The sequence below is a fragment of the Tetrao urogallus genome, assembly GCF_951394365.1.
Source record: "Tetrao urogallus genome assembly, chromosome: 2".
In the NCBI taxonomy this organism is placed as follows: domain Eukaryota; kingdom Metazoa; phylum Chordata; class Aves; order Galliformes; family Phasianidae; genus Tetrao; species Tetrao urogallus.
This window is the reverse complement of record NC_136814.1, coordinates 38,279,434-38,301,969: the sequence shown is the minus strand read 5'-3', so window position 1 is coordinate 38,301,969 and position 22,536 is coordinate 38,279,434. Positions and strand designations below refer to the sequence as shown.

The 22,536-nt window shown below is 42.1% G+C and overlaps 2 protein-coding genes across 2 annotated transcripts in view; one reads left to right on the top strand and one right to left on the bottom strand.

Annotated features, from left to right (window-relative positions):
• Positions 1-240: 240 nt before the first annotated feature.
• Positions 241-11,774, top strand: NTPCR (nucleoside-triphosphatase, cancer-related; the record flags this gene model as incomplete). The annotated part of the gene is made up of 5 exons (XM_079532997.1): positions 241-274; positions 3,112-3,274; positions 4,347-4,443; positions 6,584-6,793; positions 11,706-11,774. The coding sequence occupies 5 exons, from the start codon at positions 241-243 to the stop codon at positions 11,772-11,774; spliced, it is 573 nt and encodes a 190-aa protein (XP_079389123.1).
• Positions 11,775-18,867: 7,093 nt separating this feature from the next.
• Positions 18,868-22,536, bottom strand: part of PCNX2 (pecanex 2) — a gene marked incomplete at its 3' end in the record, with an annotated part of 150,273 nt that continues 146,604 nt past the window's right edge. Inside the window, exons 33-34 of the mRNA XM_079550866.1 lie at positions 21,485-21,933; positions 18,868-19,041 (exon numbers count right to left, since the gene is read on the bottom strand). Of these exons, the coding sequence (XP_079406992.1) occupies positions 18,868-19,041; positions 21,485-21,933 (623 nt within the window). The remainder of the gene's footprint in view (positions 19,042-21,484; positions 21,934-22,536) is intronic.

Here is a 22,536-nt window from a genome sequence, read left to right as displayed (position 1 = left end):
ACATCCATCCTACGGGAAGCACTAAGGCAGGAACCGGTCCCATCCAGGGCTTCCTCAGGGTAACCCATTCTCCCTACGAGGCCGCAGCGCCGGACTCTTCAACCTCCCCCGGGTGCTGCGCGGGGCCGTCGGGAGAGAGGCGGAGCGAGGGCGGTGCTCCCGCCGAGCTCCTGCCGCCTGCCGCGCCGCGCCGCGCCGCGTCGGCTGTAAAGGGCGGAGAGCGGTCCGCTGCTCCCCGCCATGTCCAGGCACGTTTTCCTGACGGGACCCCCAGGTAACGAGGCTGCCTGGCGCCAGCAGCAAAAGGAGCCCGGGGAGCAGGGCGAGGGGAAACGGCGCGGCAGTCCAGCACCTGGTCCGGCCTGGCCGGCGGGGGATGTAAACCCGGGGCAGGGTGGGAAGCAGCTCTGGCAGCACCTCTGGCTGTAGCTGGGCCCGGCCGCTGCCTGAGGGGCTGTCGCCGCTGTCCTTCCCGCGAATCGCCTGCTGATACGTCCCGAACTTCCTCACGCTGGGTCCGTTTTAGCTGCCGGCCCAATTCTGTGTAGTGCGCGCTGCCAGGTGCTCGTGTGCTGCTCCTGGCTCCAGCCCCGCGGCTGGATGTTGGGCAGAAAAATGTCTGGACAACGAATCCCACTTCAACTAAACATCAGTTTTTAATAATTTCGTAGTGGTTTTGTTTTCCTCCTTAGTTGTAGTGATCTAGCTCTTGCAACCTAAGTCACATACAGTTACAGAGTAACAGTTGGTGTTGAATAGTAGGCCTTGGCTGGAGGGGTGTTTTGTGATGGCAACGGATATGATTATAGAATTCATTTGAGTTGGAAGGGACCCTGAAAGGTTATCTAGTCCAGTATAATTCTGTATAATCCCCCCCTTAGATACTGAAAAGCTGCTAATCCTGAAGGGAGAGAGGGATGCTGCATGAGCTATGGAGTTAGTAAACACATCAGTTAGCACACTGGCAAAGCTTGTTTTAATAAAGCCATGGGCTTTTTTTTGTGTGTGTGTGTGAACCTTTGGAGATACTTGTGTGGTCTGGAGTTAAAATAAAATGTTATGGGTAAGTTCAGGTAGAGATACATTCCACTGGCTTTATTCATCCTTTCTATTCACCAGAGCAGAGGCAGTCATCTGGCAAATACGGAGTAGGGTAAGCTGGTTGGTTGTGTTCATTTAACTGAAATTGAATGTATCGTTTTGATTAGATAAACATGTAAGTTTAAGCTTTCTTAAATTTAGTTTTAATCACTTCAGCTCACTTTGGCAATTGACTGAATGAAGGTAACCAAATCAGAGATTAGCTGAACTAGTATAAATTCTCTTACAGAGACAAGGGCTTGGAAAGATGGCAGATATTGGTTGGTTACATGTTTGTTATTTTGTTGCTGTTCAAATGCCAGGAATTCCTTTGACTTCAATCTTCAGAAATCATATTTGAGTAGATGCCCTTGGAGCTACATCGGATTTTGTCAGTGATATTTTGGCCTGGAAAAGAGGAGGCTTCTGGGGGACCTTATAGCAGCCTTCTAGTACTTAATGGCAGACTACAGAAAAGCTGGACGGGAACCTTTTTATCTGGGAGTGTAGAGATAGGATGTGGGGTAATAGCTTTAAATGGTTTAGATTAGGTATTACAAGAAATTATACACTATGAGGGTGCCAAGGCACTGGCACAGGTTGCCTAGAGAAGCTGTGGATGCCCCATCCTTGAAGGACAGCTTGGATGGGGCCCTGGCCAGCCCAATCTAGTGAGAGGTGTCCTTGCCCATGGCAGGGGGTTGGAACTGTTACCATTAAGGCCCCTTCTAGCTCAAACTATTCTGTGATGCTAAATCTGCTTAAAATCTGGGGAAGGAATTTGATATAGGCATACTGAAAAGACTTCTCTTGGCATCTTTATGCACATTGCAATAGTATATATTCTTTGTCTCCAGGAATTTAATGTTTGAGTTGTTTTTCGTGCAGGATAATTCTATTTTTAAAGCAGATTTTCTTTATAATAATGATTAAAAATGAAGCGATAACATTAAATTTTGAGAGGCAACACTCCTTTTTTTTTAAGCTCAGCTTTGTCAAGGGATTTACTTCTATGAAGGTAAAATAAGGAAATAGCTCCTTTGTGGGAACTGAGGATATCTGGAAGATGGCCAGCATTCACATAGTAGAAAGTACATCAAATAGTGCTAGGTGATGTCAGCTGGGAAAGGTCTTGAAGATCTATATTAGGGTGGGAGAATGGATTATAGGAGCCCAGTTTAATTCACTCAGGGAGAGACTTCAGGAGGTGTAAAGCTGGGTCAGCTATGTGCTCAGACCAAGTTGCTCACGGCCTTATCCAGTCAGGTCTTGAAATCCTCTCAGAATGAAATTGCATAGCCTCTCTGGGCAAGTTCTTCCAGGGCTTGATTGCCCTCACAGTAAAAAAAAAAAAAGCTTTTCTCTTAATCTTCTAAGAACCACTCTTGCTTTAATTACTGTAGCATTAGAAGTCCGTTTTTTTGCCATGTAGGATCTGATAACTCAAGGGTACGGAGCAATTTCAATTTCTAGGACAGAACAGAAGTAGTGTGTGCTTCATCCTGCTGGAAGTCACACCTCTGGTAATAGCAATCAGTTTTGACCTAATCTAAAAAGAGAATTAATTCATTTCCATTCTGGAAAAATAACAAATAGCAGTGATAGACCAGGAGGTTCTGTCTCTACCAGGAGTCAGCCTTTCAGCTAGCTTAGATACCAGCTGTCTAACAGTATGACTCTCACCATGGGCTGATCTCTTGATCATTTGCTTGTCTTGGGGCAAGCTCTGTGGCCTGTCCAGGCACAATCTAAGTTAAGAAATTCACTTGTAGCCTGAGGTATTTGTACCATTCTGTTGTGACTGTAGACCTACTTAAAGGATAATAAAGCATTTTAGTATCAGTACAGCATAGGCTTTAAAAGGTGCTTCTATTCTTGCTTTCCCTGCCTTTAAGAAAAAAAAAAAAAAAACAATTTGCAAACTTGTAATAGATGTTCCTGCTAAATCACATAATTGCTGTGATGTTTAAACATAGGCTTTTACTACAGAAGATTAATGCCACGCACTCTTTGTTTCCTCTTTATTTCTAGGGATTGGAAAGACTACTTTGATCCAGAAAGTCACACAAGCACTAAAATCCTCAGACGTTCCCATTGATGGATTTTACACAGAGGAAGTTAAAGAAGGCGGCAGAAGAAGAGGATTTGATGTTGTCACTTTATCTGGAAAACGAGGTCCTTTATCTAGAGTTAGGTACTGAGGTTTAAATTGTTTTAAGCCACTTGTTTGATGCTTCTCTAGTCTGTCAGCATGTTAAATGCCCTTCCAGAAGGTGATTACCAGCACAGATACGGTTTTCATGTCATGTTCTTTGTTCAGTTCTCATTTTCTGGCTGATTCCTGCATTATCTGTGTAGACACCATATCGCATAGTTTAAAAAAGAAAATGACCTAGACAAGACTGGTCTCTTTTACTTCATATTTTATACCAGATAGAGCTTTTATCCCGAATTCAGGTCTCTTTGGGATACAGTGCATAGCTTACTGTAGTCAGGAGAGAAGATTATTTCTTTCTTCCAGCTGATTTGTGAGTACAGAATCTGAAAATTAAAGATGAATAGCACTTAATGTTGTATTAAAGAGCCACCAGTTGGCCCACAAATCCTGCATGTGAATTTGAAGAAAAAGGGAGCCTCAGAGTCCCACTCAGAATAGAGTTTCAGAAGTGCAGAGCACTTTCTTAATTTACCAGGATAGATTAATGATTCCTGCACAACTTAGTCTAGGTAGGCATGATATTTCCATCACATTCAGACATAACTGACCTGACCAAATAACTTGCATACTACTAACGAACATGGCTCACCCAGAATAGTGTGGTGCTGTACATACAAACTGAGTATTTTTCAAAGACTGTTTAAGTGCTCTGCAACCTATTCTGAGCTTTGGGTTGTTGCTTTGATGCTGTCTAGTGTCACATTGCCTAATTCAAAGGCAGCTCCTATGCCTGCAAGAACTGCAGGTGTATATTTTGATTTCATTGCGAATATCTCTATTACCTTTTGTATTTTTTTTGTCCTTCTGCATAGCGTTTGAATTTAAGCTTATATAGTACTGGAGGTAGCTTATGGCATATTTGTTATCTGAAAGTATGCTGTCTGCAATATTACATAATGCATTGCTTTCACGGTTTCTTTGCTTAGAAGACTTAAGAGCAAATTGACTGACTAGAGTAATTATTCTAGTAAATCCACTTGAAATGACTGCAGTAAGTTCTTGCTGAACTTATTACTTAGAAGGATTTGTGTGTGTCTTTCAAATTTAGTTCTGATTCTTCTACTTCAAGACGTGAATGTCGTGTTGGACAATACGTTGTAGATGTTGCTTCATTTGAGCAGTTGGTTCTGCCTGTGCTGAGAAATGTGAGTATTATACTAAAGCTGCTGAAAAAATGGATGCTTCATGATAATGATTGTTATTGGAGGGCTCTTCTACAGCATTCAATTTTGATGTTAATAAAGGGTCTCATTCTTGAATTTCACTGATTCTGATTGCCTTCAGGATCAGGTAGCAGAAGGGACAGAGCTGTTGTGAGGTGTGAGATTGCTTTGCCTCTCCTTCTTTATGTGACATTGTCCTGTGGTCAGGCCCATCTTGGGTTGAGAGACAGCCAGTAGGAAATTGCTTCCCATGCCACCACCTTGCATGGTAGAAGGCAAACAAAATGTACAGGTGGCTTACTGCATACAAGTGGCTTGAGTTAGTGGGCCTACGAGAAAGGATTTTGTCACTGTTCCTCTTCACGTCCTTTTTTTCTCCCTCTTTTTGTTCTAATTGAATTCCTTCAGTAGGAACATTATTCGTATCTTGAATCCAGTAATTACTTTTTATTACCGCTGTGTAAGTACAGCTTGGTTTCAAATGATGCAGCAATCTGATAATTTCAGACTTAGCCAACTGCAGAAGGAGTGCTCTGTGATAAGACTTACTTAGTCTTTTTCTTGTCCTTCTCTGGTCATTCTTTGCCAGCAATGTAAGCAATCACCCTTTTTCCTTCTCCTTTCTCTCTTACCCAAACCTTTCCCCTTCTTCAAAATTAAACAAGAGCAGATCTGACTTTGGCAATAGCATGGCATCAACTGTGTGCAGTAGCTGCTGAACAGTACTGCTAAAAATACGTGGTCTTCACAGGGAAAAATATTTAGATTTCCTTTTCTTTAGGTTCTGTGTAGCATGACTGCTATTGGTGCGTGTTCATGGTTTTATAGAGGAGAGTTTGAGTTGAGGTTGATTCATTCCTCACATCTGAGACTAGTGGAGAGTAATTTTTAGTTAACTTCACCAGGAGAGGACAGCCAGAGCACTCTCTTTATATCACACTATATAATGAGAAAGAAATGGAAGATGATTGTTCTGACATGAGAGAGAAAGATGGCAAAGGCGTGATTGTTTATCCAAATAACTTTGGAGAAAGTTGCTTGTTTTGAGAGAAGTGCTGGTTATTGCCATCTTAGACTCTTTCATTTTGGTTTTCATTTGGTGTTTTTCGTTTGTTTGTTTTCAATTCTAGAGATGCTATCACAATGTGCTTCTGCATCGCTTGCTTTGATGGCAGGTTCTGATCACAAATCTGATGATCGAGTCAATTTTGTGGCAAGAGCTTATGCCAAAGCAGCAGAGCAGATGGAAACAGAAGGCACAGTGTGAAGGAGAACAGTGTTCTTGTTTCTGAAGAGATCAGCACATTTTTGTTTACAGTTTGACTCCTGCCTTCCTATTCTACTTTGGACAAACTGCATTGGCCTTTCAAAGTTCTATCATGATGTAACAAATACTGGAGACAAAGGTGAAGATCCTGAGACCTGTCCGAGTCTGCTCACTCCTGTGCATGTCTCAGTTTGCAGCACTGAAGGCTCAGCTGACACAGACAAAACTGCTCCTGTATGAGCTGATAATGAAAAAATAACCTTCATAAAATCTGAAATCTTACTTAAAGTTTGGAAGCTGTAGACAAGGGTGTAAACATCTGATGTGTTTGTTTGGTTGTTTTTGGTTTTTTGTTTTTTTGTTTTGCTAAAATAGTGAGGAACAATCTTCTAAATTTAAAATTGTTTTTGAAAGGCATTCTGTAGCTACAAGCTTCCAACATATAATGCAAGCCATTCTTAATTATTATGTTGTGTTGATATTGATTTATTCTAAATGCAGAATTCAATGTTTTGAAACGTTTGGGTCCTTCAGATTTAATGAGAGCAGTTCTTTACTGTCAGATACCTGGAGAATTCTGCTCTGAAGGAAAAATGATATTCTGAATATTTCCTGTCGTCATAGCTGGTATTTATGCCATACATGTATTCTTATCTTTCCACCGGTCTTTTCCTGACATATAGATGACAGATTTATAGTTGGCCAGCTATCAGCAGCAGTAGCTTTGATTTTTCAGTTTTCCCCATTATTGCAATGGATTTATTTTGGAGGTAGTTTTTATTAGCATAGCAGTTATTTCTGCTGCTTGTTCGAAGCTCCGTGATGTTTACAATCTCCTGATGCACTTTTCCACAGGTAAACCAGGGCACTGATACAGAGAAAAAGATTTGCGTCATAGATGAGATTGGTAAAATGGAACTCTTCAGCCAGGCTTTTATTCAAGCTGTTCGTCAGATGCTGGCTGGCTCTGGGACCATGGTACTTGGAACTATTCCAATACCTAAGGGAAAGCCACTGGATCTTGTTGAAGAAATAAGAAGCAGGAGAGATGTTGAAGTGTTCACTGTGAGTAATATTAAGTACCCTTAAAGAGCCTTCTGTTCTGGGTTGCGGGTTTGTATTTGGCTCTGTTTAAAAACTGATTGTTGCTACCATTTGCTAGCTGTGGAGAGTTTGTATGAAATAAGCCTTTTAGTTTCCATTTGGTTCTTAATGGGCAGGTGTTCACCTTATTAAAAAAAAAAAAACCAAAAACAAAAAAAAAAACACAGCTTCACACAGCTGGGCTTTGCTTTTGAGAGGCTGTAGAAGTAATGATGTCGTTGCTTTTAAAAGTTTTCTTACTGTAGTATTACTGCCACTTAAGTATTCCCTATTCCTGAGAGTTAAATCTTTTAAAATACAGTCAGATTTCTTTTTATGTTTTGCAGGCTGGCTTGCAGAAATATTACCAGTAATCATATTCAAGGGGAAAAAAAAGCAGCAGTAGAGTTTGCAGAAATAATTTGTGAAAGAAAGACACTTGCAAATGGAGTGTGCTTTCTCTGGAGTCAGTGAAACAACTTTAGAATTCATTATGTTGTTTTACTGATGTAATATTCAGGACATTAGGGCCTCAAAGTGATTTTCTGATCAGTTACAGAGAAATTCTCAAAAACTTACCACAACAGAACTGCCTGTTCACTGGGATACGTGTGAGGTTTCCTTAGCATCCGTAAGTGCCCTCGATACTTTACAAAAACAAGCTAAATGCAACCCCCTCTCCTTTCAGTTATTTTTCTGCTCAGTGTTATTATTTCTAGTAGAGAATAAAGCTGTATATCTGAAACTGAACTGCACATACCCATAAATTACAAATACAGTAATTGAGACTTGCAGGTTCTGGCTTATTGGCAGGGGTAATAGGCTGTAGAGCAGAATGGTACTGCAGCCTGCTCTTGAGTGGAAGCAGATCACAGTGACTATAGGTCCTTTCTTCTAATGCAAATGAATGAGGAAGGAGAAAAAATCTTAAGAATGATCTTAATTACTGCAGAGAAAGCAAAGCCTCCATCTTCTTTTTTTTTCTTCAAAGTGAGAACAGAACTGCAGTGCTTGGAAAGGGACCACAGCTTTCTTTTGCTCAGTGGTCCCATCATCATCATCTTTATTTTGTATTTCTTAAATTAAAAACCTTTTTGGGTGCTGAAGCAACCCTAGCAGCAAAAGCAAGAAAAGATTTCTTTCCCCTCATAAACATTCAACTCCTACCTTTCCCTCAGAGATTAAAACCCACATTTCCCACTGAGAAGCCAGTGTGGTGTTTGTTGAGCTGCTGAACGGGGATGTGTGTGAATGTGAATGTTTTATGGTGGCAGAATTGGGAGGAGATGGAATGGAGAAAGCAACAGTCACTTACTGCTTAGGATGCAGTCATGGCAAGGCAACAATGTGTGTTTCCTTCTGTCAGAAATGGTGCTGGAAAACAGTATTTGGCTTTTCAAGGGCATTTCAAGCCTGATTCTATCAGGTGGTGTTCTAGAGGCTTCTGCCATTCGACCCCAGGTTATTAGGTGTGTCATGCCAATACATCGTGTTTTCAAATGTAATGACCTGTACATTTCAGCAGAGCAATGTTTTCTCTATCTGAAAAAAACCTTTACTAAAAATGAGCCATTCTGTTTATGCTGCTGAGATTAGTGTGCAGGTTTCTTTGTTTAAATGCAGATTTCTCTGTTGGATCATTTACCCAAAAGCAAGGGCGTGAAATGTGTGACAGACTGCAAGAGTATCCAGGTGACAAGGGATCTGCTGTGCTGAAGGCTATGCAGGAGAGCATCTGTCTCACTCCAGTGACACACTGCATGATCTTCCTCAGCTGTTTAAAATAAGCACATGAGCAGGAACTGCTGCTGGAGACTCAGTGTGTTACTGGCTGGAGTAAACACTGAATCACCAGCTACTTTCTTGAAGGGCTGTGGCATGCAGAGAACCTGGAGTGTCCAAATTACTTGTGGTTAGCTTTCTCTTGCTGGCTTTTATGATGCCCGAAAGTGTGCAGACATATGTGGCTACCTTCCAAAAAATTCTGTCTGCTTTGTCACTTAACATGGAGTTAGATTGCATTCAAGTAACTCAGCAGAGCTTTCTGATCCTTCTTTTATTGTCACAAGGATGGTTCTGATGTTTGATGTTAAGGGCATAGACACAGCTGTTGTGGGTTTTATAGTCCCTTCTGTCTTGAAAGCATATTTAGTTGCTGTAAATGGGCCCAGATGCCCTAAAAGTAGTTGGGATTTGGATCCAAATGTTTAATTTATTACATTTAAAGCACTTAACGATAGGAGCTCTGATATTTAACACATTTTTTTCCATTGTTACCCAATTCCATTTTGCTGAGAACTCAACTTTCCAGTGAAAGTAGAAAGATCTTTTTGCAGTGCCCAGATCTGTGTAGTTTTGCAGACGTGGATAACTAGGATTATATATCATATATATCTGATATATAACTAGGATTGCTTTATCCCTAGCAGCTGGCATGCCTTCATTTTCTCCCATTTTCCTTTCTATTAATTTTGTATTTGTAAAGCCCCTTAGTGAGGTTTGGTTGTTTCTGCTTTTTAAGAAAGCAATTAGTTAAATGGACAAGAAGAGGAGCTTCCAGTTGAACAAACTACGAATTCAGTTCCATCGGCAGTACCCGAATGGTTAGGGAAAGGAAGCTTCTGTCCTCTGCTCTTGCATCCTTGGAGTTTAGGTGCTCATAGAATCACAGAGTGGCCTGGGTTGAAAAGGACCACAATGATCATCCAGCTTCAACCCCCTGCTATGTGCAGGGTCACCAACCACCAGACCAGGCTGCCCAGAGCCACATCCAGCCTGGCCTTGAATGCCTCCAGGGATGGGGCATCCACAGCCTCCTTGGGCAACCTGTTCCAGTGCGTCACCACCTTCTGGGTGAAAAACGTTCTCCTACTACCTAACCTAAACCTCCCCTGTCTCAGTTTGAAATCACTCCCTCCTGTTCTATCACTATCCAGTGATCATTTATTCAAAATTATCTAAGTGCTTAGTAAAACACAGCATCTGTGGTTGCCTTTACTCCCTAAAAATCTTCCCATCTCTTTGTACATTCACTACAAGTACTGGGAGATTTGTTCTGTCTGGGAAAGCTGCCTGTGCAGAACGTCTCCAGACCTTAGGAGGAGGCTGATATCTATCAAGCAACCTTTGCAAAATGGTTGTGAGAATTTCCCAGTACTTGGCACTTTCTCTCTGATGCTCTCACTGGACTTCTGGCATGTAGGTATGGAAGAGCACAGATAAAATGGAGTATTGTTTTCGTTGGCTCTGAGACAGTGGGAAGAGCTATTAAATGTTCAGAAGGTCCTTTGAAAGTCGGGATGTCAGGACACTTGCTGTGAGATTTAGAGCTTGGCTCATCTGTGCTCCGTGCCTTGTTTACCTCAGGGTACCTCAATAGTCTTACTGAAGAGCAATTGCATTTTTTATTGTCTTGCTCTTTGCTATTGTGGGGCTTTCTTTTTATCTAATAATAGTCTTGGAATGATGCTCAATAAAAACAGCAACATTTTCAGGGAGATCTTCCTGCCCTTTCCTCTTTTTTTCTTTCTAAATCACTTTTTCTTCAGTCTCACATTGATCTGCTCTCTTGAATTCAAGTGTCATAGGTGAGACCACTGTCTCAAGGTTTACAGTGTTGTTTTCCAATGTTTTGATAGGATGTCTGTGACAAATAGCAATGGGTGCCTAGGTTGAATTTTTTTAGATAGGGCTGTCACTAGTTTGTTGATGATGATGGTTGACAATAATAGACTTTTTCCTGTTCAGTACTGACTATGGTCTATTCTGCCTGGAAGGAATGCAAATCCATGTGCCCAGATCTTAAGTGTAGCTACAGAGAATTGCTGGTGGAGAGCTTTATGTCATGTATGCTGTGGTATCTTTTCTTTCTCTTCAAACTTTGTTAATAGATATGAGTGCCCTAATTTTTTCTTTTTGTCTCATCTGTCTTTGTGTGATTTCCTCCTGCCCTTTCTGCAGAGATCTGAGCACTGCAGCGATTTCCTTAAGCTTTTTAAATGAAGCTTTTACTGATACTTAGCAATTTTTTAGCCCTTTCACCACTCCAGCCCTCTCGCCAAGTGATGGTTGAGCTAGTAATGCTGTGGTCATGCACATAATGCAGGTGACTGTATCAGGACAGAGTCTTCAAGAATGGGAAATTTGCAACCCCCAGCCCCACAGTTCTGTAATGTGTCACTGCTGTACCCAGGGGCTGAGCTGGCCAGGAAGTGGTAACATTGCTTTGGCAATTTACAGTAGTCTGCAGATGCTGCAACCACAGGTGGACCTGGCAGAAGACAGGGTGCTGGACTGTATGGATTTTCACCTGGGCTGGTGTTAAAAGTCCAACATTTCCAGGGACTGGTAAACAAAGGACATACCTCAGTGCACTATAAAAGTTCCCCAGCTTTTATCCCATAGTTTTATTTCTCTTTCAAGGTGTTTCTGTCCTGCAGTGCTAAGGCTTCTCATTGCACAGTTGTGCTGTTGTTAAGCCAGTTCTAATTTTTTTCATTGAGGATGCTTCTAACTTGCCCTATCACCGATAGAAATACAGTCTGTTCAAGCGCTGAAGGTGTAAGACCTCCTCTTTATTGTAGAAAAATGAGGTTTAGTAAATGGAAGGGATTTCTAGTAATGGCAGAAGTACTCGATGGTTTTTTGAGCAATTTCTGTTAGTTATTCAAGCCTTGGGTATCCAAGCAGTGGGTATCCATGAGTAATTAAATCGTATGCAGTTTTGTGGGTTTAGTTTCATGTGCTGTTGGTAGCACAAGAAGGCTGGTGTTTGACACTCGGCATTCCCCCACCAAGAATGAAATGCATTTGAATTTCTGCTTTGTTTTTGAAGTAAAACATCATATGGAGGTTACTCATCCAATTACATCTGTTTTAATTTCTCTTTTTCTAGGTCAGTAAGGAAAACAGGAACAACATCTTGCAGGACATCTTGGCAGCTGTGGAGTCATGCAGGCAATGAAGACCTTTTCTTGCTTGTAAAGCTTTTATTACTTCATAACTAAAGCTTTTATTTTCATAAAACATTAAACTTGTGGATGTTCTAGTCTGTCCTTCCTATGTAAGCCCCTGAAGGGTCACTAGAGCTTCCTGGGTAAGCAAGGTAAAGCTGCTATTGCTCCATAATATGAAAATTAAGACAGAAGGATTCTTGTTTATCCCGTTCACAAGCTGATCCATTTAAAAATTCAATAGATCTGTAGTTAATGTGAAACTTCAACTTGGGTATTTGAAAAAGGTACATAACGGTCTGACTCTGATCCTGTTTCACCACATAAAAGCAATTAGCTGTCAAATGTCTTGGAGATCTTTGTCTTTCAGAATGTTGAGGACATTTCTGTTGGAGGACAATTCGTGGTCTGTAATTCCCACGCAGTAATGTGCGTTGAGGAACCAGAACTTGTGGCCTTGGTGTGACAGAACATAACCCTTTTAGCTTCACGAGACTGAGTCAAGTCTTGACATGTTTTCCATGCGGAGTTTATGAGGTCAGGATCGACCTAATACTGTACGTGTCTCTGTATGGGGATTTTCAAGCCACTGCATTTACTGATACTTTTTTTTTTTTGCTTATGTAGTTTTTTTTCCTTACTCAATTCTGTACACACATAGTGGTGATATAAGGAGTGTGTGAGAGTATTAGACAATGTATTTTTTTCCTCTGAGGTTTGCGAATGTATTCAGGGAAAGTGCTATCACCTAATCAATTTTGTATGTTGTTAAAACAGAATTCCCTCCCAGGTGCACACTTGTTCACTGTATGATTTATAGTCATCTTTGGCTGTAAGTTAAGGCTTCAGTTGCTTCTTAACTCTTGTGTTCAGTTCAACAACTGTTAAAGTGAGCAAACTAAAGGCATTTTCAAGCATTGTTCTTGTTATTTGTTTCTGTGTAAACTGATACCAGTAGTTCTATGTATGTGGATGGGAACAAGCATATTTTTTTTTTACAGATGCCCTGGTGCTGGGAGCTTACAGGAAAGAGAAGAGACACTCTGCATTTGGTTAACAGTCTGGTTCTGACATTGTCCCTCTTTAGATAGGAGAAGGGTTAAAGGACACGGTGGCCCTGTTCCTTGACAGCTCCATTACACAGCTATTCTGGTCACATTAATTTGGATAACAGTACAGCTTTCACGTCTGGAAAAAAGAGAATTCAGAGATCCCCTCCTTTAGGAATATGGAGCTCTGGCCTGCTTTTCACAATAAAAAGCTGTGTCTTCAAGGTCTTCATAATCCCCTCATTAGTACAGGCATCTGACTGTTGTCAGACAAAAAGGATGAAGGGCTCCAAATTCTGCCTGTACAGGACTTGCAACAAGAAATGGAACTGTTGTGAATGAAATATGTCTAGCTCCTGCCCCAGCATTTACCATTCATTGCCTTTGGTAGCAGTGGCTGCTGCTCCTGCTTTACTCTGTTATTTACTGAACACAGTATAAAGCTGAAGACTATTGGAATAAAAATCTACCCAGCCCAGAATTTTTGATGACATAAAATTATTAATTCTTTCATGCCCTTGTTTAATTTGCTGAACAAGGAGAGGATACTGGCCACTGTGACTTTTAACATACCGATATATTCGAAATGGAGTTACTGGAAGGGAACAAGAACTTCATTCAGAAAGGAGATGTTTATGGAAGCCATAATCTAAATTTAATTTCTGAAATGCAGGTATCTAAACTATGGAGCCTGGGAACTCCTGCAGTGGTTGCTTGGTGCTTTTTGTTGTCTGTTTGTTAATTTTAAATCCAAAGCATTCTTAAGGCACCTTGTTAGATGACTCAAGACAAAGCACTTTCTTAGGGCTGTGTGCCATAGACTTTGGAGCATAAGCCTCTCTGTTCTTACATGCTGGACACCTGATAATTTCAGTGGAATGAGTTAAGCTATAAAGTACGCTGTAGAATAATATTTCTTTCAATGATTAAATAGTTACCAAAATTCTCAGAAGTGTTAAAGAAGGTCTGACTTTTAAATCTAAAATGGAGATATTTGATACTTAAGTAAAGGCTGGGAAGGGGAATTTCTTCAGGAGCGATGACAGCAGAGTTCAGATTTCCAAACTGCAGTTCAGGCAGTAGTGTTAAGAGTTGCATCACCTCGTGATGTTTGTTCCTCAGAAGAGTAAGTATATTGCCCTGCTCACTGCATTCCATAATTAGACTGGAAAAAAAAGAATCTTCAGCTCTGCTAAGTTTTGAGCAGCGTGCTGATGGGACCTTGTTTAGCGAGGGGAGTTAGTCACTGGAACAACTTACCCAAAATGGAGGTGAATTTTTCCTTCTCTGCTGTGAATGAAACATCAGCCTTTTAAACCAGAGGGTATTTTTTGCCACTGCCATTAGTGGCTCTTACTTTTTGCTGCCTGGCTCTAGATTGGTGAGTCGTTTTGTTTTGTTTTTTTTTTTTGTTGTTGTTGCTGTTCTTTAAATCCATCTTCTGAGCTACACAGTGCTTTTAAGAGAAATAAAGAGAAATTTTGTGGTCTGTGTTCAGCAGGAGATCCTAAATGGTTTCAACAGTCATTTCTGGCTTTTGTGTTCTGAGACAGTCCTAAAGAAATGATTTGCCTGTCCCAAATATGCACTGAGAAAGCAGTATTAGCAACTGAAGTTAGCTTCTGTGTTTACTTCAGAGATAAAAAATGTATTCTCTGGTCTTACACTAGTAAAATATTTGGAAAGCCTTGACAGAACTGTAACAACAAACAGCATTCACCATTCCCCTGATGGGCTAATTTTACTAATAGCACACATTTGGTGAAAATAACCTCTGATGTAACAGCAAGATTCCAGATGACAACATTAGTGCACCTGCAGGTTTTAATTGGTGCAAAAAAGAGGGGACTGTGAGGTACCAATTATTTTCTCAAAGCCTGAGAATTGAGGACATTTTTGGCAAGGAGGCTTGTAATCCAACATAAATAGCACACAGTGTGGAATAACAGGGCCTGTATTATTTATCATGCATTAGACCATTTCTGACTTGTAATACTCTGAGAAGGCTGAATGAGAGGTGAATCTTCAACACTGGACCAACTGCAAAGTTAATTATAAGTAAGATGTCTGTCTTGCAGATTTCAGGTTGTACAAGCAGTAGTGAAATGCTGTAAATACCAGCTCCCAGTCCAGGGAGCAATCTAAAAATGGCAATAATTGGGTAGTTTAAAATAAAAAAGAATTGATGAGATGATGCTTATTACATGCTGGAGGATTGCACTGATAATCCTAATCTTCTACGAGTTGCATAGAATTCAGCTAATCTTTAACTTAAATTCCCCAGCAAGAGAAGTGCAGTCACTTGAGTTGGAACCAAATGCTACTAATAGCTCTTTAAAAATGCAGGTAGCATTGCAGAGACTCCAAGAACTTCAGAGTTTTAGACTAAGAGTACCTGTCTGTCTTAGCAAGGGATAAAGAATCCCAGTGGTAGGTAAGTGCTTTTGATAATGTTTGTCTTAAATGCCATGAATGTCAAAATTTTCTGTGTGCAGAAATGAGGTGAGACTTTTTAGTGGCAGCTCGAGTTCCTTACTTGTACATATATGTATGTATACATATATAAAACCTTTTTAAACACTTCAAAATAGAGGGACGTGCAGGACTTATGGCATTTGTATTTTGGGATGAACTTACTTTTGGGAATAGCGCCCATCACTGTTTGCTTCTTGCTTCCTGTGGTAGGAACCAGCTGGTCTGAAGGCCACACTGAGGGCTTGCTGGCATTCCTGGTGGCTGTGAGCAGTTCTGCAGCTTCCAGTTGGCTTTGGTAAAGTGCAACTAACATCTTCTGGCCTGCTCTGGGCATGTTTCACCCTTAGGATTTTCTCACTCAGCTTTCACTGTGTGATGTGAACAAGAGCTCACCAGTGAAAAGAGAGTTTAGGAAAGCAAAATGAGGGCAGGTGGTGAATGTCCCACACTTTATAACACATACACATAAGGGCTGAAGTGCTGTACCTGTGCTTGTTGCACCATACAGTTGTCAACCTCCTGCTTGGAGCTTGCTGTACTTGCTGGATGTGTTCCTCCCTTGGATGTTGAGGGGCTCGTCAAGGCAGCATGGATTAAACCATGCCATGTTTCTCTTCAGCAGCAGTGCTATTGTCTGGGGACAAGCTGAGCAGCAGGTGGGGGCTCCATCTCGTCATCCCTGCTGCCATCTCTATGAAAGAACTGTATGTACTGACTGCTCTGGTGGACAGATTTCTTCCAAGGAAAAGATGTGTTAAATGTATCTTCCATCACATACTGATGTAGAATAATTAACTGGGTTTGTCTCTACCTCATGTTTTTTAGTCAGTACAACCTTGTACCCGATTGCAGGTTTTATTTCTAACCATCGCGTGTGATAATTCTGTGGGATTGGACCACATCTAAAAACACTGCACATAGCAGCAGTTTTAGTAACATCAGCCCTGCTATCTCCAAAATCATGTAGAAATGCAACATTGAGGAGAGTTTCTGCTGCCATCTTTGGTTATTGTTTGTTGTTGTTGTTTTTTAATTGATACTATTAGTAATGGCCCCTCTTCTGCTTTTCAACCCGCTGTGCTACAGTAACACCTTTAGCAAAAAGAAAACCTGTATTAGGATACTAAAACTCACTTCTGTTTGAATCCCAGTCCTGCTTGTGTGCTGTGCCTGCACACAGAAGTTAGGAGTTGCCTATTCTGGTAGCTGCCCTGCACAGCAGGAGCCTGAGCCTCATTGCACCTCGTGTCCTGCAGGCCCTGGTGGATTTACCTCAGACAGGAACTGTGAGGTGGTTGTTTTTCTTAGGGTGCAGAGAGGCCATGGATATGGGTGAGTCTCTTGAAGAAGTGGTGATGGTGGAACATGTCACCATTGGTGTCAAGTGAATGCAGCCAGAAGAAGGGCAGCTGTTTCTCATGTGGTTTAGTTTGCTTGAAGTAGATGCACAGAATAATTTTGGTTGGTTGAGACCAACAAAGTTATTTTTGATAGAAGTTAATTCAAGTTTTAGTTTGAGATTTGACAATCATAAGCCTGGGTGAGGCTAACCTGGGAAAGCGTAGTGCTTTCTGCAGCTATTTGCCCCACTTCTGCGCATAACAGCCCAGGAAGACAGTGTTGGTGGCTTATCCCAGGAGACTGCAAAGCCCCTAAAGGAGAAATAGGGCTGGTGCCTGAAACTGAGAGTCCCCCACCTACACCCATAACTTCTTTGTCCTGTGTAATGAGTGCCAAGCACACTGCCAGCAGGGTGGTGGGAGAGGTCGTATGTGCCAGAAGTGGTCAGAAAGGAGCAGCTGTATTCAGGTTGTTCTTCCACATCACATGTGGAGGCTGCAGGAGGCAGCAGCACCGCCTGAGCTACACTGATGGCTGTGTGTCTCAGGGAATACATGGTATCAATCTGCTTTTGCGCCTGTAAACACAAGCAGAATGTTGCTTAGATTATGCTGAGCGTTATAAAGAATGAATTTGTCAAGATCTACATGAAAGAAAAACAATAGATTTCTCCATTGCATAACAAGTAGAAAGTGAAAATTCAAAATAAAAGAGGAAACTGGAAAACTGCTGCCACGCAAAGCATATTTGGATGGTTTTATTTTCACTTGCTGTTATTTGGTTCTACTACTTGTCATCTCAAGTGTGGCACGCTAGGAAGCTAGAATGCAACAGCGTATCATCTAATGCCAATGACTCTTAGGTAGGGCATCTCTCATTAAAGCTTCCTTGTTAATTGGGACAGCCTGGCTGCACATTATCATGAGGAGGATTAGAAACAGTCCGTGGTAGTTACAGTGAAGAGGGACAGCAAAACACAGATAGCTGCAAATTTTTTAATTAAAAAAAAAAAAAACAAAACGCGTATGTGTTTATGCCCTATATTACATTAAGGATTTGTTGTAGCCTTCTGGCTTCCAAAACAATCATGCATTCCTGTAAATCAGTATTTCTCAAACTTTGTGAAAGCACAGTCTCTCTTTTTGCTTCATCTGTCTTTATGCAACTGTTAAACTGGCAGCAGCTCAGTTTCTCTTGGGGAGGGAAATTGGAGCTCTGTGTAATTACTGGCTACACGTGTTTATGGACACTGAGCTGTGTCCAGCAATTAAAGGCATCGAGCTGCTCCCTGCCCAATACAAACACAGACAGTAATTACAGCCTGCTTTGCACTTTGCTGTCCTCGGGGAGAACTCTCCCGGGCCCTTTTGCATCTCCCAGGAGGGCTGGTTGCCTGCAGTTTGAGAAACACTGTCGTAAACCAAACAGGAGCATGAGATTATACCTAAGAGCAGCTGTTAATAGAGAGCTGCTTTCTTTGCAAATAAGGTGCACCGTATGCTTTGTGAAGGCTTTCCATGCACTGGCTACTTTCTTTCTTGCGCTTGACTTTTATTAATGTGTTAGCAAGGTTCGTTCACACAAAGTTTCAGTATAGCTGCATGCAGTATATCAGTCTGCGTGATGCTATGTTGCTATTCATAATTACCACCTGCATAACGTGTTGGAGGAAAATAAAGAGATTTGCTGTTGGGGAAGAAAAATCAGATTTATGTCTAATGTTCCAGCACACATTGTACTGTCCTTGTACATGTTCACTGCTTCTCTTCAAAGCTGTCTTTTGTTATACATTATATATCAAATGCCAATTAGTTTGCATGCAATCAGCTGTCTAGCTATGGCAGGAAAGATGTCTCGTGTGCTTTTCACTAAGTTGTGTTAGTATCTCCTATTGTATTCATTCATTCACCACCTGTTACACTTTATTTTGTCACCACTAGTGGGTCAGTGCCTCTGCATGGGAAGGAATGTCACACAGGTTGTGTTCATTGCTGTAGGATTTACAAGAACCTGAGATGAAGTGGCACCATGATTTTTAGAACATCTTCCAACCCTACCCATGCCAAAAGCCTTTAACTGAAGAACACGTGCCCTGTCATATTCCTGCTTAAAAGTTAGAAAAATAAACGTTTGGAGGTTACGTGTTAAATCTGAAAGAACATAAACCCACCTGCAGCTCCCTGACTTAACTCTGTCTTGAATTCTGAGAAACGTGTGGCCCTCGCGCTACCAATAATCCTTACTGCTCCTCAGACAGGCTTTGCTGGGAGGCTGTGTCTTCCAGGGCCATGTCTTCCTGGCTGGCCCTTCGGCACTCCAGGGTCTGACTCATGAGTATGGCATGGGACAGCCCTTGCTCTCGACGCGGTTTCGATTCTGTCGCATCAGTCGCATCGCAGGTCTCGGTGAGCTGCTGCAGAGGGAAAGAGGAGTCAATGAGCTCAGGAAACAGAATGTAAGTAACACTTCAGGTTTTTTTTGAAGTGACGGGTGAAGAAGTTAAAAATTGATTTAAGAATGTCGTTCTGTGAGACTGCATGGGATTCTTAACATGCATAATTCACAAGGGACTTCTGAAGACTGAACAGGTATTTGTAATGCATACATTTGGAAAGAAAAGCAGAGGAGCTAGAGGTTTAGTGCCACAGATGTACAAGCACAGAGAGCTGTTAAGTACTTTGGATTGAAAAGGACTTCTGGAGGTCATCCAGTCCAAACCCCTGCTTCAAGCAGGGCCAGCTTCTAAGAAGTGAAATCGGGTTAGTCTGGGGCTTGCATAATACACCAAATTTTAAATCCAACTCACAAAGGAACTTTTGCCGCAGAACTGGAATGCAATTACCAGCCTGCAAATGTTATGCACACCGTCACCTCACTGTAAGAACTCCATCAGTATGAAAGCTTTCCAGAACCACGCTGTATTAAGGTGTAAGTCAGATACCTCCGTAGTACTTTCAATCAAATAGGTGCCTGGACCCAGAGCAGTTACTTTTTGGCCAGAACTTACCTCATCTAAATGTAACTCTTGAGGTGTATCATTCAAGGCTGTCAGTGGTTGGCAGAGACTGATGAGTCTCCAAGAGGAAGATTTCCTCCTGACAGCAGTAAGGATGAATTGGATTGCTGTACACATTTCTAATGCTTATTAGAGTGCTGAAGCAGGATTGGACCCAGGTGAGTAATATTCAGTCAACTTCTCTTGAAACTAATGGCAAAACCTCATGAACTATACCATACATGGCATTTTTGGGTTGAGAGCAAAATACACACAGACTAGGGAGCTTTTTTTACTTGTGATTTAGAGAACTCTTTGAAAATTGGGGAAGTTATATACAATTCAGAATATTAGAAGAAAAGTAGTTTGGACTTTCCATATCCTCAGTTTTCCTGTTCACAGAATGGCCAGGATTGGAAGGGACCTCAAGGATCATGAATATCCAACTCCCCTGCCACATGCAGGGCCACCAACCTCCCCATTTCATACTAGACCAGGCTGCCCAGGGCCCCATCCAGTCTGGCCTTGAACACCTCCAGGGATGGGGCATCCACAGCCTCTCTGGGCAGCCTGTTCCAGCACCTCACCACTCTCTCTGTAAAGAATTTCCCCTGGCATCCAACCTAAATCTTCTAAAACCATTTCCCCTTATCCTGCAGTTATCTACCCTTTCAAAGAGTTGATTCCCCTCCTGTTTGTAGGCTCCCTTTAGGTACTGAAAAGCTGCACTGAGGTCACTCTACAGCCTTCTTTTCTCCAGGCTGAACAAGCCCAGCTCCCTCAGCCTGTCTTCATAAGGGAGGTGCTCCAGTCCCCTGATCATCTCTGTGGCTCTCCTCTGGACCCTTTCCCAACAGCTCTCTGTCTTTCTTGTACTGGGGGCTCCAGACCTGGATGCAGTACTGCAGATGGGGCCTCATGAGCAGAGTAGAGGGGGACAATCAGCTGCCTGTCCCTGCTGGCCACCCCTCTTCTGATGGAGCCCAGGATATCATTTTTTGCTGCCAATTTCACTTCTATTTTGATAGGCCAAATGTCAAAGTTGGTCTTAATTACGTTGTCAGTCAGCCTCTACTTGCAGCCCTGCCCTTTATCTCTGATTCATCTTTTCATATTACTGCTCTTTAGAAGAAACATTTCAAAATACAGGAAAGCAGCCCATGGCCATCAAAGTGAAAGAAATACATTTCAAGAGACAATGAAACAGTAACACTACTACATCCCTTGAATTTTCCAGGGCAGATGAATTGAGGGGAGCTGAACTGGAAGCCTACTGGGACGAAGGCTGCAAGTTATTTCTGTGTTCTGTTTTTCTGTTAGAAAATGCTGATTCACAGAGCGTAAGCTTTTAGTTTCCTTTTGGAAATACTTCCTACAGACTTCCTTTGCCTAACCCTTTCAGCGACAAGGTCCAAAGGTCCTGGATTGCATTTCAGGTCAGAGAAGGTAACAGAAAAAGTGCAGTGGGAGCCATTCATTTTTGTACAAATAATTCAGTCCTGGGTAAGCAAGCAGGAAAGGAACTGCTTAGTCTGCTCATGATAGTACTTATCACCTGCACTGCATAAAACAGAACTGAGTCTCTGGTCTCAGTGAAAAGAAAAGGCACTTTGCCCTAGGCTGGATTCTAAGGTATGTTTTAAACAGCCAGCTTACCCTTACTAACCAATTCATCACTTATAACACACACATGCAGTCTCAATTTCATTGTGATGCAAAATTTAAATACCAAAATCTAGAAAAGACTATTTTCTGGATGTGAGAAAGAAGAAACCAAACAGTGGTGAAGATGTTACAGGGACCTGACAGTGAACAGCACAGCAGCTCGTGGTCAGCGCTGCTGTTAGGGCTTCAGCCTTACCCGAGTTCCCTGACTTGCTGCTCTAGCAGATGGACCCACGGCGATGTTCATGCTGCTGGACGACTGCGTGTCACTGGTGTTACCTCCATCTGCAGCTGAGAGCCCAGAAATCACCAAAGCACTTGAAAAACTTCTCTTGCCGAACAGCAGGCTGAGAGTGGAGCTGGTGGACGAGGCCAGACTGGACCTGAGCATCGCAGCAGCTCGGTCCTGCACAGTCAGCTGGCCAGCAGTGGGAACGGCAGGGGACTGAGAAAACACAGACGTGGCCGAGTTGTGGAGTGACAGCTGGCTGCTTGAGAGCCGCTGGGCGATCTCGTGGGCAGATGTAGATGTCTGCATGAAAGGCTGGCGGCTTTCTGCGATTGGTCCAGAGTGACTTGAAACAGGGGGCCTTTGGTTTAAAGCAGCGTGTGCCTGGACAGACTGACTCCTGTGTTTCCTCCTGCCTTTAAAAGAAAGAGTAATAAATATACTTAAATGCTGCCTGTAGTGGCATCCTGAGGAAATCCATGCTATTGACAATGTCCTGTGCGCATATATTACTGTTGGCACATTACTGTGGGATTTATCACCAAAAGAAGCCTAGAATCACAGGCACGAGAAGTTGTTAAACCCAGGAACCTTTCTTTTTTCTCCACTGTAGTGGTTCAGCACTGGGTCAGGAGAGAGGAATTTGGGCCAGTTCTGCCATGCACATCCTAAGCTGCACTGTGTGCACTGTTCAAGCACAGCATTGCTGTGGCTCCACTCTCCCTTGATAACCACACTAAAGGAGGGGATGCTGACTGTCCACCTTACATCCATCCTGTGCAGCATCTCAGCACACCACTGTTGTACACAGAGCATATAAACTATTCTGCTGTCTGTGCAACTTCTATCTTCCTATACGTATACCATCTCCACACACTTCTTAAACATTTACATCAACTATTGTAATGCAAACAAAGCATTTCCATATTTCTTATGCTTGTATATATAAATTGGCACAGAATAAAAAGTAAACCAGCTTATAGGCCAGTGAACCCAACAGGTGGCATGCAGCAGATTGG